Source organism: Opisthocomus hoazin, chromosome 15 (genome assembly GCF_030867145.1).
Source record: "Opisthocomus hoazin isolate bOpiHoa1 chromosome 15, bOpiHoa1.hap1, whole genome shotgun sequence".
Classification (NCBI taxonomy): Eukaryota; Metazoa; Chordata; class Aves; order Opisthocomiformes; family Opisthocomidae; genus Opisthocomus; species Opisthocomus hoazin.
In genome coordinates, this window is record NC_134428.1 from 8,226,011 (window position 1) to 8,238,263 (window position 12,253).

A 12,253-nucleotide genomic window follows, 5' to 3' on the forward strand; every position below is an offset into this window, starting at 1 on the left:
GGACTCTGACCCTTTGAACTCTGATGGCATTAAAGTACACTGTGCACCAGTGTCCACTAGAGCTTTATACTCTTGTGGATCTGACGTGCCAGGCCACCGAATCCACACCGTCCAATAAACACGGTTGTCCCTTTCCTCCACCTGGCTGGAGGCAGGGCCCCTCTAATCCTCGTCAGAGAATTTGCTGCTCACCTGCTGTAAAAATGACTCCAGAGGATCGGAATCAAAATCAAACTGTCTACCTGGTCTGGAGCGCTGGCTGCTGGAAACTGGAGCGGCACTTTTCCTAACAGAATCCCCTTTTGTGATTGTTTTACCTCGCAACTCACGTACTCGTGCCTCTAGACTTGAGGTGGGTTTTCCATCCCACTTCCTCATGTCCTCTCCGTGGTCACGCAGGTAAAACCACAGGGTGCCCCGTGGTGTGTAGCCTCTGTATTCCCTCTCCTGAGCAGGGAAACGCTTGCCCCTAATAGCTGAGACACTGGCCCGTACAGGTGGGGAGTAGGACCTACTCTCTTTCATTTGTCGGACCTCCTGGGCCAGTTTCTCCACAGCTGAGACAAGGGAGGAAGAGAGACTTTCCTCATATTGTCGGAGTCTGACAGCCACCTCATCCACTGTTGGTGCGTCTTTACCTTTCCAGTTTACAACTGCCAGTGAGTTGGCATGCGAGGAGGGTGCGCTCCGCACAAACTTCCTCCACATGGATTGTGAGCACTGGAGTTCATCTGGGTCTGTGGGTACCTGCTCATCGTCTGTGTCACAGTAAACCAGCTCCCACACAGCTAATTCCCTCAAGTACTGAATACCCTTTTCCATATTGGTCCACTTGCCAGGATAGCATACAAAATCGTCACTGAAGGGGTACCTCTCCCTCACGCCTGACAGAAGTCTCCTCCAGAGGCTGAGGATTTGTTCCTTTTTCCCAATGGCCTTGTCAATGCCCCCATCCCTGGCCAGGGATCCCAGCTGCTTGGCTTCCTTGCCCTCTAATTCCAAGCTGCTGGCCCCGTTATCCCAGCACCGCAGCAGCCAGGTGGCATTGTGCTCGCCAGGGTGGCGGCTGAAATCTTTCCGCATGTCTCGCAGCTCGCCCAGGGACAGGGACCGGGTGATGATCTCTGTCTCTATCTCCCGCGATGACCCTGGCTCATCGTCATCCCTCCCGGAGCGATCTGCTCTCTTTGCGTCTTTCTTTAGTTTTACGGGGGCGACTGCTACCTGCACAGGTTGGTCATTGGGCTCAGTCACTGTGCCTGCAGCTGGAGCTGGGGCTGGAGCAGCTGCTGTGCCCGCCGGGGAAACCGAGGCAGACCCTGCAGCTGTGGCAGCGGTAGTGCCAGTCGGGGGGGCTGTGACTGCCTGCTGGGCTGGAGGGGCTGCAGGGCCGGCTGGGGGGGCAGCGCCAGTTGCAGTGCCTGCCGCTTCGTTTCCCCCCCCCTTTCCCCCTTAAGGCACTGAACAGTGTTGAACAGGGCTCGGTAGGCGTGGGCCAGACCCCAGCATGTTGCGGTGATCTGTGTCTCTCTGGAGTTCCCAGGGTGGCAGCACACTTTTTGCAGATACTTTACTAGTTTGTCCGGATCCTGTACTTCCTCAGGGGTGAGTTTAAAAAACACCGGAGGTGCCCACTGCCCTAGGTACTTGCCCATGCTGTCCCACACACCCAGCCACTCACAGCTATCCGGCCCCGGGGCAGGTCTCTGCACGATGTTCTTAACGACTTGCTTAACCCTAAACAAGACCCAAAAACCGTTCAGGAGGCAGAACAAAAGGAGAGTGCTGCCCTGAGCATCCCACGGGTACTAGAAATTCTCAAAAGCCGTTAGGACTGGCCTGAAGGAGAGAGGGGGGGCGAAAGAGTGGGGGAAGGTATCCCCTTCGGTTTTCCCCGCAGACTGGGTTTGATTATTCACAAATTCTAAGACATAGGATCCGAGGTACAGAAATGACCGCAGAGCCGCATGCAAACACAAGCCTAATTTCACGCACAGTGATGCTATCATGTCATAAGTCGATATCGTACAGTACAGTAAAATCATAATCCTGATCGTTTTCCCCGTGACGATGGATAGCACCACAGGAAACAAGTACAGCAAGTACGGATTCAAAAACCACAGCCATCTGATGAAAGACAGAAACATTTTTACCGGCGACTATTTTAACACAGAAAAATGCGTATAACAAAATTTAACAAAATGTAAGAAAGCAGTTTTAACACCCGCTGCTCAGCCCTGTCGTTATCCCCGCCCCACGTTTGGGCACCAATTTTAATGTTTTGGTTTCGGCTGCCACCGGCAACAAAAGCGCCACGCGGCCGCCCCTCCCCCCGCTGGCGTGCAGAGGGAAATGAAAAGAAAGAGGCAGAAACTGGTGGGTCGGGATAAGGGCAGTTTAACAGAACAGCAAACAGAGGGAACGGGAACAACAACGATACAGATAAGGAGAAAACACGACAAAAACAGACCCGCTCTCTCGGACCGCACCGGCGCCGCACGCTCCCGAGCCGCAAGTGAGTTCCCGCCGCGCCGCCCGCCCCACCGGAACCCCGCATGACGGCACATAGTATGGAATACCCGGCTCTGTTTGGCCAGGTGGGGTCAGCCCCCACCCCCCCGGCTGTGCCCCTTCCTGGAGTCTGGTGAAAATTAACCCTGTCCTGGCCAAACCCAGGACAATCCCGCAGGAGCTACTCGTGGGGTCTGTTTCCCAGCGGTTTAAGCGGGGACGGTGAGTCCGGAGTAGGGAGTTGTGTCTCTCGCTCCGACGCTGATACTTTCTTTGATGGCAAACAGTTGTGTTGTCCTTTCGCTGCTTTGGTTCTGCCATTCTAAAACTTGTATTTTTTTACCTCCTGTAGAGATCTGAAAACAGCTGTGCTTGGGTTTTGGCCTGTGTTATGTGAATTATTTCTCAGTAGTCTGCAAAAGGTAACTAATAAGCACAGTGTCATTAAGCTTAAATTTGCTTTACAGTAGGAGGTGCACTTCCACTGGAAAAAGATGAAAAGAAAATTTATGGGGGAGATAGAAAATATTTTTTTTAAGTACTGCTTAGCAATTGAACGGGTATTTTTGTTTCTGTGTCCCAACTTCCCCGCTTCCTGTGCTTCACCTTCAGATGCCCAGTCTCTGTCGAGTGTTTGATGGTTCCTTTTTCTGGAATGGATGAGACGAGAGCCTGGTCTGTCATGCTGCCTGCGGTCACTGAAGGCTGAGGTTATTTCCCAGGCCGTGGCCCAGGTACTCAGTCTCTCGTCTCTGTAAAGCCAAGCAAGAGGGTGAGAAGGGAATGTAAACACAACAGCCAGCTCGTGTAGCGAGATCCACATGGGGAGCTGGGCGCTGGCGAGGGCGAGTCCCCGTGAGAGCGGTAAAACAAGCAAATGCCGGGTGGTCAGGAGCCAGGATGCAGAGAGGACCTACGAAACAGAGAGTTGTATGCGGAGGGGGATGGAGGGGGAAACAGAGGCACAAAGGGAAAGTTAGTATTAAATCAGAAACAAACATGCTGCTTCATTGTTTTAAACAGTGAGAAATGTGAACATTTGCTGATGTTTTCCGTGCAAGTCGAGGAACTTTGTACCTGTGGTAGGAGGTGACTCCTGTGTTCAAGAAGCAAAAAAGTTTGAGGAGTAGGGTAGGTGACAGGCAGTGCATGCATGGTACAAACTAATTGCTGTTTTGAGAGCCTTGGCTAGAGTCTTCCTGTGATTTTTGATCTTTTATAGATAAAAATCATTTATTTTTAGCAGAAGGGGAAGGAGAGAAGACTGTAAAGGATAGATCGTTGGGCATTTTGACCACTGTCTGTTGCTTGATCAGGTTTTTGTGATCTCTTCGTTGAAAAGCTGATTACTTTGAAGCTCAGAATATTTTCTGGAAGATTTGTCATCATTAGTATCTGATTTTCAGCCCAGTGTTCTGCGAGGGAATGGGTTCTGCGAGCCCATGTTAGGGGTGTTTACTTTGAAAATTTCAGTTGAGAAGAGCCTCTGTGTAGCTAATCCCCAGACTGCGCTTAGGCAGTGCCCGTGCTGTTCCTGGGCTGTTCCTTTCTGCTTTGGTGTTAAGGTCTCCCGCATGAAGGAAGCAGTGGATGGCAGAGCAGTTGCCTGCCACTCACCTTTGGCCCTCATTGTCTTGTTTCTCTGTCCAAGGATAGCACTGTGTGTCATCTGGAGTGTGCCATAGGTTGGTAAGTTATTAGTAGATGAGTGGTTCATTTGCAGGGCATTGTGTCAAGCTGAAGTTGTGCTCACCTTGTGTTTTCACACTTAAAAGAGCTACTGCACCCCCTGCTTTTCTTGTTTCAAGGGCATTTTCTTGTTGCCTGTCAATTTACTGACAGCCAGGGCTCCAAGCTGTCTCATCTGTGAAGCTTTGATGCTGTGATCTTGTGTTCAAATTCCAGCAGGCAGCTTTTGGCAGCAACAGCATCAGGCGGAGAAGCCCGGGAGATGCGCCCGCACTCAGCTGGGTGTCGAAAGCCGTTGGACACGTTGGTGTGCCCCAGCTGGCAAGCCCTGGGAAGGGCCTGAGGTGAACACTCGTGGCATTTTGTTCTCTGTTGAACCCCACGAAGAGATACGGAAATCTGGCAGTGTTTTATTGCATATTCATGTGTTAATTAGCATGTTTTTATTTCTGAGAAACACTGATGAGCAGAATCCAGCTAAATGTGAGCGCTGGTGGCGTGTCTGTCCCTCAGCTGGATCGCAAGTATCGGGACATGCTCTGTCACGCTTGCGTGAGGGCGCTCGGACCCCGCCGGAAAAGTCTGGGTCAGCTTAGGCACTTCCTGATATTACCTAAGGGTTTTTGTGGCATGGAATGATACTAGTATAAAACTAGAACTGGGTAAGAATTGGAATTTAGTTTTTGAGAGCAAGGGAAAAAATCCCGTTTGGAAAGCAGTTAAAATCTTGGCATGCGTCGGAAGATCCACGTTACATCAGGAGAAAGATGGGCAGGTCCGACCATAACTCCAGGGACCTGCAAGTGCCCATAATCAGACTTCTGTTGTTTTCTTAACTGCAGAGACAGAACAGTTTCGTTTTAATCCAAACTGGCAATGTCTCGTCCCTCATCGGACTCACCCAGGTGCTAGAAATGGCCTCATCCTGCTGAGGCGTGGAGGAAGAAAACGTTCAGCTGCTGTAGCTAGACAGAAAGCTTCATTCACTGACAAAAATCAGAAGTGCCCAGGGAGCTCCTCGCTCCTCGTTCTCCGGCTTTGGGAGAGGCGGGGGCTGAGCTGGCCTTTCTGGGAGGAGGCTGGCGTGTGTCTGACACGGCATCAGCTCTTTGCTTGCTTTGCGTAGAAATGCGTCCTGAGCGTGAGCCAGCTGGGCAGGGTCTGCCCCGGCGTGTGTGGGGTACTGTGGTGCCAAGGTTACACGAGGAGGTGAGAATTGGCTTTCAGTTCTGGGTACGCAAGGCTTTTAGCACTGTTAGAAAATGAACAGACTTTTACTTGTAAATTTAATTAATCTCAATCAGCAGTTTCTTCTTTGCATTTCTGTAGTGTAGAATTAGTGGTATGTGATATTGGCTCTGCTGTTCCCCAGAGATAACCCCTTCCTTTCCTTTTGCTGTTTTCTTTCCTGTGCTCACAGATAAAACGAGGCAGGAATTGCCTGCCTGCGCAAGTTTCAGGTTCTGAAAAAAAAAAATTCACTTCAATGCAATATACCAAAATATAAAAATAAATAAATACAAATCGGGATAGAAATAACTTAAATGAGTAGTAAAACTGTTTATCTAATTGTAAAAGCTAATCAGTAGCTGTGGGGTTTTTTCTGTTCTCTGTTCCTGTTACTTTGCATTTATCGGCTGTCAAATTTCAGAGCTCTTTCATCGTGTAGTCATTTAGTACTGTCTTCTGTAACTCTTCTGAGCCAGCTGTAGTTTCAGTGGTTCCCAGTAACCTTTCAAAGTTTCTTCGTCCCCATTCTCTACCTTTTCTAAAGCATTTATAGAAACGTTGAACTAGGTGAGCATCAGTGCGTGTCCTGGCTGGCTGTCTTTGACTGTGAAAACCAGTGACTGCTACCTGGAGGTTTCTGTCTTTGCTACTAACCTGGAAAAGGACCTTCCGTGTTACTCTTTGTCACCTTAGTTCCTTCCAGCGTGTTTGGCGACTCCCTGTAGGCTCTTTGGGAATTGCAGGATGCTGCATTGAGATGGGCAGTCATTCCGTCAGAGACCTGCGGTAGGCTTGAGGCATGATTCAGTGAGAAAACCATGCTGGCCGTTCTCCAGTAAAAACTACTCACCTGAAGATCTCTCTTGATTCTGAAAGTTTCTGCGAACGTGGTGTTTGGTGATTGTTGGGATGCTTGTCCAGTCTGATGTTTGTTTGGATTGATTGGCATCACGCATCACTTTCCATTGCTCTGGTGTAAGGAACAAGCAAGAAATATGCTGCGCTACAATTCACAATTTTGTATTTCCATAGGTGAGTTTTATTAGGAGAAGGTACTAATGGCTATTCACTACTGATGTCCTCAGGCTTGTTCCAGAACCTTTGCTACAGAAACTGGGTTTGAGACAGCTGCTGAAAATTGTTTTGTGGAAGTGAAAGCTCCTGTAAGCTCCCCTCTAGCTCCTGATGCAGTGTCTTCAGACTGTCCCTCTGCCCCATCCCACTGTCTATAGCAGCAGGGCATGTCCTGCTCAGCTGGTCGTTCCTCGCTGCCTGCACGCAGTTGTTACCCGTAACCCCACAGGGTGAGAGCAGCAGCTCGCCTGGAGACGCCCCGTGCGCTGGAAGCAGGCTGGTGCTGGTGGGTTTGGAGGCTCTGACGGGAAGTGGGTTGCTGCTGTCAGGCCCCTCCTAGCGTTACTGGTGTTCAGAGCTAGGAGCCTCGTACTTGCATCGAGATGCCTCTTCTGTAACCCTTGAATCTCGCTTGCACAGAGCAAGATTCCTGGTTAGTTGCTAGCGTCTGGAATTGTTCACTGTTGGTAAAATAAACAGAGTAGTTGGTATTAGCAAGTGAACCCCTTCATTCTGACAGAAGAACAGGATAATTTGCATGGGACTTGGGAAGAAATACAGCGGTTTAGATGCTTTGCTTCTATGTGTAATTGCAGCCTGTAACGGGGATGAAATTTCAACTATTCTGGGATGATCATTTAAAGGACATTAATTTACCAGATTACCAATTAGGCATACATCATTAGTATATATTCTCCCACTATAATTTTTTCTTATTGAAAAAACATTTTCCAAAAAGGTCTTGATGGAAGCACCTGATTTTTCACGATCTGGAAGTCTGAAGCTGCTGTTAGTGTACAACAGAACTAGCAGTCAGAATCAGAACATCACCTGTTTTAATAACTTTATAAATATTTCTAGATCTCACTTTTGGCTTCTTGACATATTTTGCTGTCACTTTTGACTCTTCTTTCTTTCACTGTTTGGTGCCAGAAGTTCACTTCGTACAGTAGTGGTATTCAGAAATGGTCCTAGGAAATGAGAAACGAAAATTTTGATTGTCTTATCTTCTCCTTATTTTGGGTCACTTGAATGCTTTAAAAGTTTCTCCTGATGCCAGATTAAGACAGTGAAAAGAAACAATCCCGTATAAAAAAAAGATGAACACTAATTACTAACCTGTTTATTGTTTAAAAAGGAAGAATGAGTGTTATTACTTTGCTGTAGTTTTTAACTTTTATTTATATTTTTATTTCCATCTTGACAATTGTTATTGCAAAAATTTCACTAATTGCTTTTATCTCATATTTAGAATTAATAATTTTCTTGGGGTACCTCATAAGGAATCTTTATGAACAAGGGTCCTGTGTTTAGCATTCATTCATGAAAGATAATTGCTGCCTAAAAAGAGCAGGTCATTAGTTGGAATGGGCAATGCTGTTACTGGTGAACGTCCTGAGGTTGCTAATTCGTGCTGAATTAGCTGAAGCCCTATGGCTGGTATGAATCGCTGAGTTCATACCACTGATGACAGGAACAGGCAAAATAGATGTTCAGGTTTTAAAAAGAAATGAAAAATTTTATATGTAAAACTTGGGGAAAAAAAAGTAAAGCTACCTCCGAAATACCAGGTAAAAATACCTATGTGGGGTTTTATTTGCCACACAAGTGGGTGATTGGTGAGTCGGGAATCGTTTGTTCCACAGCAATCCCTAGAGTCCTCTTGCTTTGTGTAGCAAATGCTCTTTCTGCATGCACTGGTGGAACTGGGAAACAAATAGCAGAAAATAACCAAATTCCATCACTTACTCTGTCCTGAAAGTTATTAAGCCAATATGAGTGGTGCATCAAAAAAAAAAAAAAAATTTAAATTGGTTTTAAATTTAGCAAAATTTAAAACCAAAACTTAATTGACATTTTGGAAAAAGAGAAGCCTAAGACTCCTCACCTCTCTGTTCCAAGTCGGCTTCTCCCAGATTCTCTTCCTGAATTTAACATGCAGCCATTCAGGCTTCGTTCCTGGCAAAGTCAGTAGGCCTGTTTGGGGATGAGTCTTTCAAATTCTGAATTCTCTGTTTTGCAATTTGAAGAACTTTCTGGATATGCAGGGGGGATGTGGGGCTCTTACGTTATTTTTGTGCAGCTGGTCTCTCCCTGACTCCTGCAGGATTTACTGAAAGAATTTACAGTGCCTGGTGGCTTAACAATGAGGTGATTAGTTGGCTTAGCAGTTCATGCACAAGATGTGTAAATTCATGTGTCGTTGCTAATTATGTGCAAAATAGTGAACAATTAAAGTGTTACTGTTTCATAGAATGGTTTGGGTTGGAAGGGAGCTTTAAAGGTTGTCTGGCCCAACCCCCCTGCAGTGAGCGGAGACATCTTCACCCAGCTCAGGTTGCTCAGAGCCCCGTCCAGCCTGGCCTTGGATGGTTCCAGGGATGGGGCATCGACCACCTCCCTGGGCAACCTGAGCCAGGCTTGCACCATCCCCATGGTGAAAAATTTCTTCCTTGTCTAGTCTGAGTCTACCCTCTTTCAGTTTAAAACTGTTACCCCTTGTCCTGTCGCAGCAGGCCCTGCTAAAAAGCCCGTCCCCATCTTTCCCATAGGCCCCTCCAGGTGCTGGAGGCTGCTCTAAGGTCTCCCTGCAGCCTTCTCTTCCCCAAGCTGAGCAGCCCCAGTTCTCCCAGCCTTTCCTCCCAGCAGAGGGGTTCCAGCCCTCGGGTCATTGCTGGGGCCTCCTCTGGCCCCACTCCCACAGCTCCAGCTCTGTCCTGTGCTGAGGGCTCCAGAGCTGGACACAGGACTCCCGGGGGGTCTCAGCAGAGCAGGGCAGAGGGGCAGAATCCCCCCCCTCGCCCTGCTGCCCACACTGCTGGGGAAGCAGCCCAGGGGACGGCTGGGCTTCTGGGCTGTGAGTGCATACAGCCACATCATGCTGAGCTTCTCGTCACCCAGCACCCCAAGTCCTTCTCGGCAGGGCTGTTCGCCATCCCTTCATCTCCCAGCCTGTATTGATAGCGGGGGTTGCCCCGACCTAGATGCGCGACCTTGCACTTCGCCCTGTTGAACCTCATGAGGTTCACCAGGGCCCACCTCTCCAGCTTGTCCAGGTCCCTCTGGATGGCATCCTGTCCCTCAGGCGTGTCGACCGCACCACCCAGCTTGGTGTCATCTGCAAAATTGCTGAGGGTGCACTTGATCTCGCTGTGTCACTGATGAAAATATTAAATAGGTCCCAACAGGGACCCCTGAGGGACACCACTCATCACTGATCTCCATCTGGACATTGAGCCGTTGACCACTACACTCTGATGCGACCATCCAGCCAATTCCTCATCCTCTTTCAAGTTATTCATACTCCAAAAAATCATATGTGGTATTCCAATTCTAAAAGAAGTCTTTATGATGCTTGTGGGTCCTATGTTGGTACTGGAACTGACTTGTATATTTATTTGCAAAGCAAGTACTAATTCTTTCCAGGGAACTTTTAATAGCTAACATGGGAAATACGCATTTTGAAACTTTGGCATCTACAGCCATAAAACCCCTCTCTCGTACATAGCTTTTGAATGACGACTTCAGAACTGATTTTAACATTAGATTTTTTCTTGAGGCGTAAAGTGACTGTTCTTCAGTAAACATCGTTGTCTTTTTAAAATTTGTTGTGTTTTACTTTAGGCAAATAGTTGCTGTGCCCTATATATTTATTCTTGAAAATAGCTTAGCTAACGCTAATTCTTACTATTTCAGCCTGGAGTTCTAGGATATTTTGAGTTCAATGCTTCACCTCAACCGCCTGGTTATTTAACATTCTTCACGTCAGCGTTACATTCATTAAAGAAAGGTAAAAGCTTCATTTTCATAATTTCAGGCATCTGTGAATGAGTTATGTATGTGGGCTTTAGCAGTTCTTTGTAGTATTTTGTAGCTTGGGAATTAATGTCTTTTGAGTGTTTCTTGATGTTGATCAAATTATGAGACTGTCTTTTATTACAGTGTGAGGATTGCTTACAGAAAAGGCTTACTATGTATGTTGTGATCGGCCATCATGGAATAGATTATGTGAAAGACTGCTATTCAAGCACACATTAAGATATAATTTCCTCAAACACATAAATGCGTGGCTGCAACCCGTATAGAGCCATAATCGAATTGAATCCAAGAGTGTTTGACTTGTGCAGCAACCGAAACGCCAGGTTCAGGCATTAGGATGAACTTGGCTTTGTCAATACTTAGTGACTGAATTGAACAAAGTCCTTTCCTGGGTGGAGTTGCAGAGCTGGCACAAGGTAGCATGATGATCAACCCCGGTTGATTTGCATTAATAATCTAAGATACAAAACCTCTTATATTTAAATATGCGAACTTTGTATATGATTAATACCTTTTGAGATTGTAAATTCTGGATAAAACTTTCTTGACTTGAAGATTAGCACGTTTTATGGATGTTTCTTTCTGTCAGCAAATGAAGGAAATTGATACCATTATTCTGATTTTTACTGTGCCACTGGCTTGGTATATGATACAGAGCCTCTTCTCCTGTACTTTGTTCTGTCATTTCCCATTTATATGTTTGGATAGTTCTTTGCAACGTAAAGATGAGAAGCATGCTATCCTTATGTGTACGTATTTATAAACATAGAAATACTATAATGCGTATTTAAATAGTACATATTTACTGTAAATGTACCTCATCTAAACAATCGATGTTCATACCTTTTTCTTATGTGTATATCTCATCTTGGCTTGTGAGATGCCATAGCACGTAGCAAGGTGCATCTGTGATACCAGACTCTATATTTAATAAGCAAATAGAAACTGGACAGTTCAGGTTAGCATTGTCTGTACCTTGTGTGCAGAAGAGGAACACGTTTGTTCTCGTTGCCTGCTCTTGTCTGTCTTCTGCCTCGCTTCATCACCAATATTGGCGGTTGCTACTCAGTAAGATTTCCGTGCCTTTACACAGCAGTGTTCTGTGTTTTGGTTTGAAGGGGTTCTGAGGCTTTCGGGAGAGAAGTTCCGTGTGTGCAATTGTATTTAAAAAGTGAGAATTTGCCCTTTCAGATTACCTTGGAACAGTACGCTTTGGAGTGATCACGGCTAAGCACGTTGCGGAGGAGATCTCACTGGTGCATTCAGGCAGCGTCTATTTGCACAGACATGTCAACACATCACTGGTGAGTGTTGTATTTGTGTTGTAGTGACTCTGAGACAGTACGTGGAGATCGAACCTCTGTGGTAGTAGACCATGAGTGTTTGGCAGAGGTTTAGGATGCAGGTTGTTCAGGAATGATATTTGTGTATGGCAATACGCATTTTCATTCTGCCAGTCATCAGCTGTTCTAAACAGTAGCTCAGGCCCAAGTTGATCATCTCTAGCAAAACAAAGCCCCCAGAAGTCCAAGCACCTCAGAAATTACTACACAAAGACTTTTTCAGAAAGTTTCTACCTCTTTCAGTGGGTCAGAATCAGAAGGCTACTTGAGTGAGGATATGGACAAAGAGATTTTGTGGAGAGATAGTAGGACTAGTGAAAACTTGCATTTAGGTTTAAAGGTATTGCATTGCACTGATTAGAAAACTCATGCAAATTAATTTAACTGAAAATTTATAGTAACTTTTAATCCATGTCCCTCGTTTTTGGAAGACTAAAATTGACAATAGTGAATTTCAGATTTGCTGTTTGGTGTAGAGACCTTATCTATCCACACTGCTGCCATGAGTGGAAACTCTGGAGTTACATATTGTAATGTGTACTTTATTCAACTGAGACTGGGGAAAACATGGATTTTTCAGGTTAAAT

The 12,253-nt window shown here is 46.3% G+C and overlaps 1 protein-coding gene across 2 annotated transcripts in view; it reads left to right on the plus strand.

Moving 5' to 3' along the window:
* The window catches only part of TXNDC11 (thioredoxin domain containing 11), a 39,983-nt gene that overhangs the window by 12,064 nt on the left and 15,666 nt on the right, over positions 1 to 12,253 (plus strand). For both annotated transcript variants that reach the window (XM_075437001.1, XM_075437002.1), the window contains 2 exons: positions 10,201 to 10,294; positions 11,515 to 11,627. In XM_075437001.1, the coding sequence (XP_075293116.1) occupies positions 10,201 to 10,294; positions 11,515 to 11,627 (207 nt within the window). The remainder of the gene's footprint in view (positions 1 to 10,200; positions 10,295 to 11,514; positions 11,628 to 12,253) is intronic.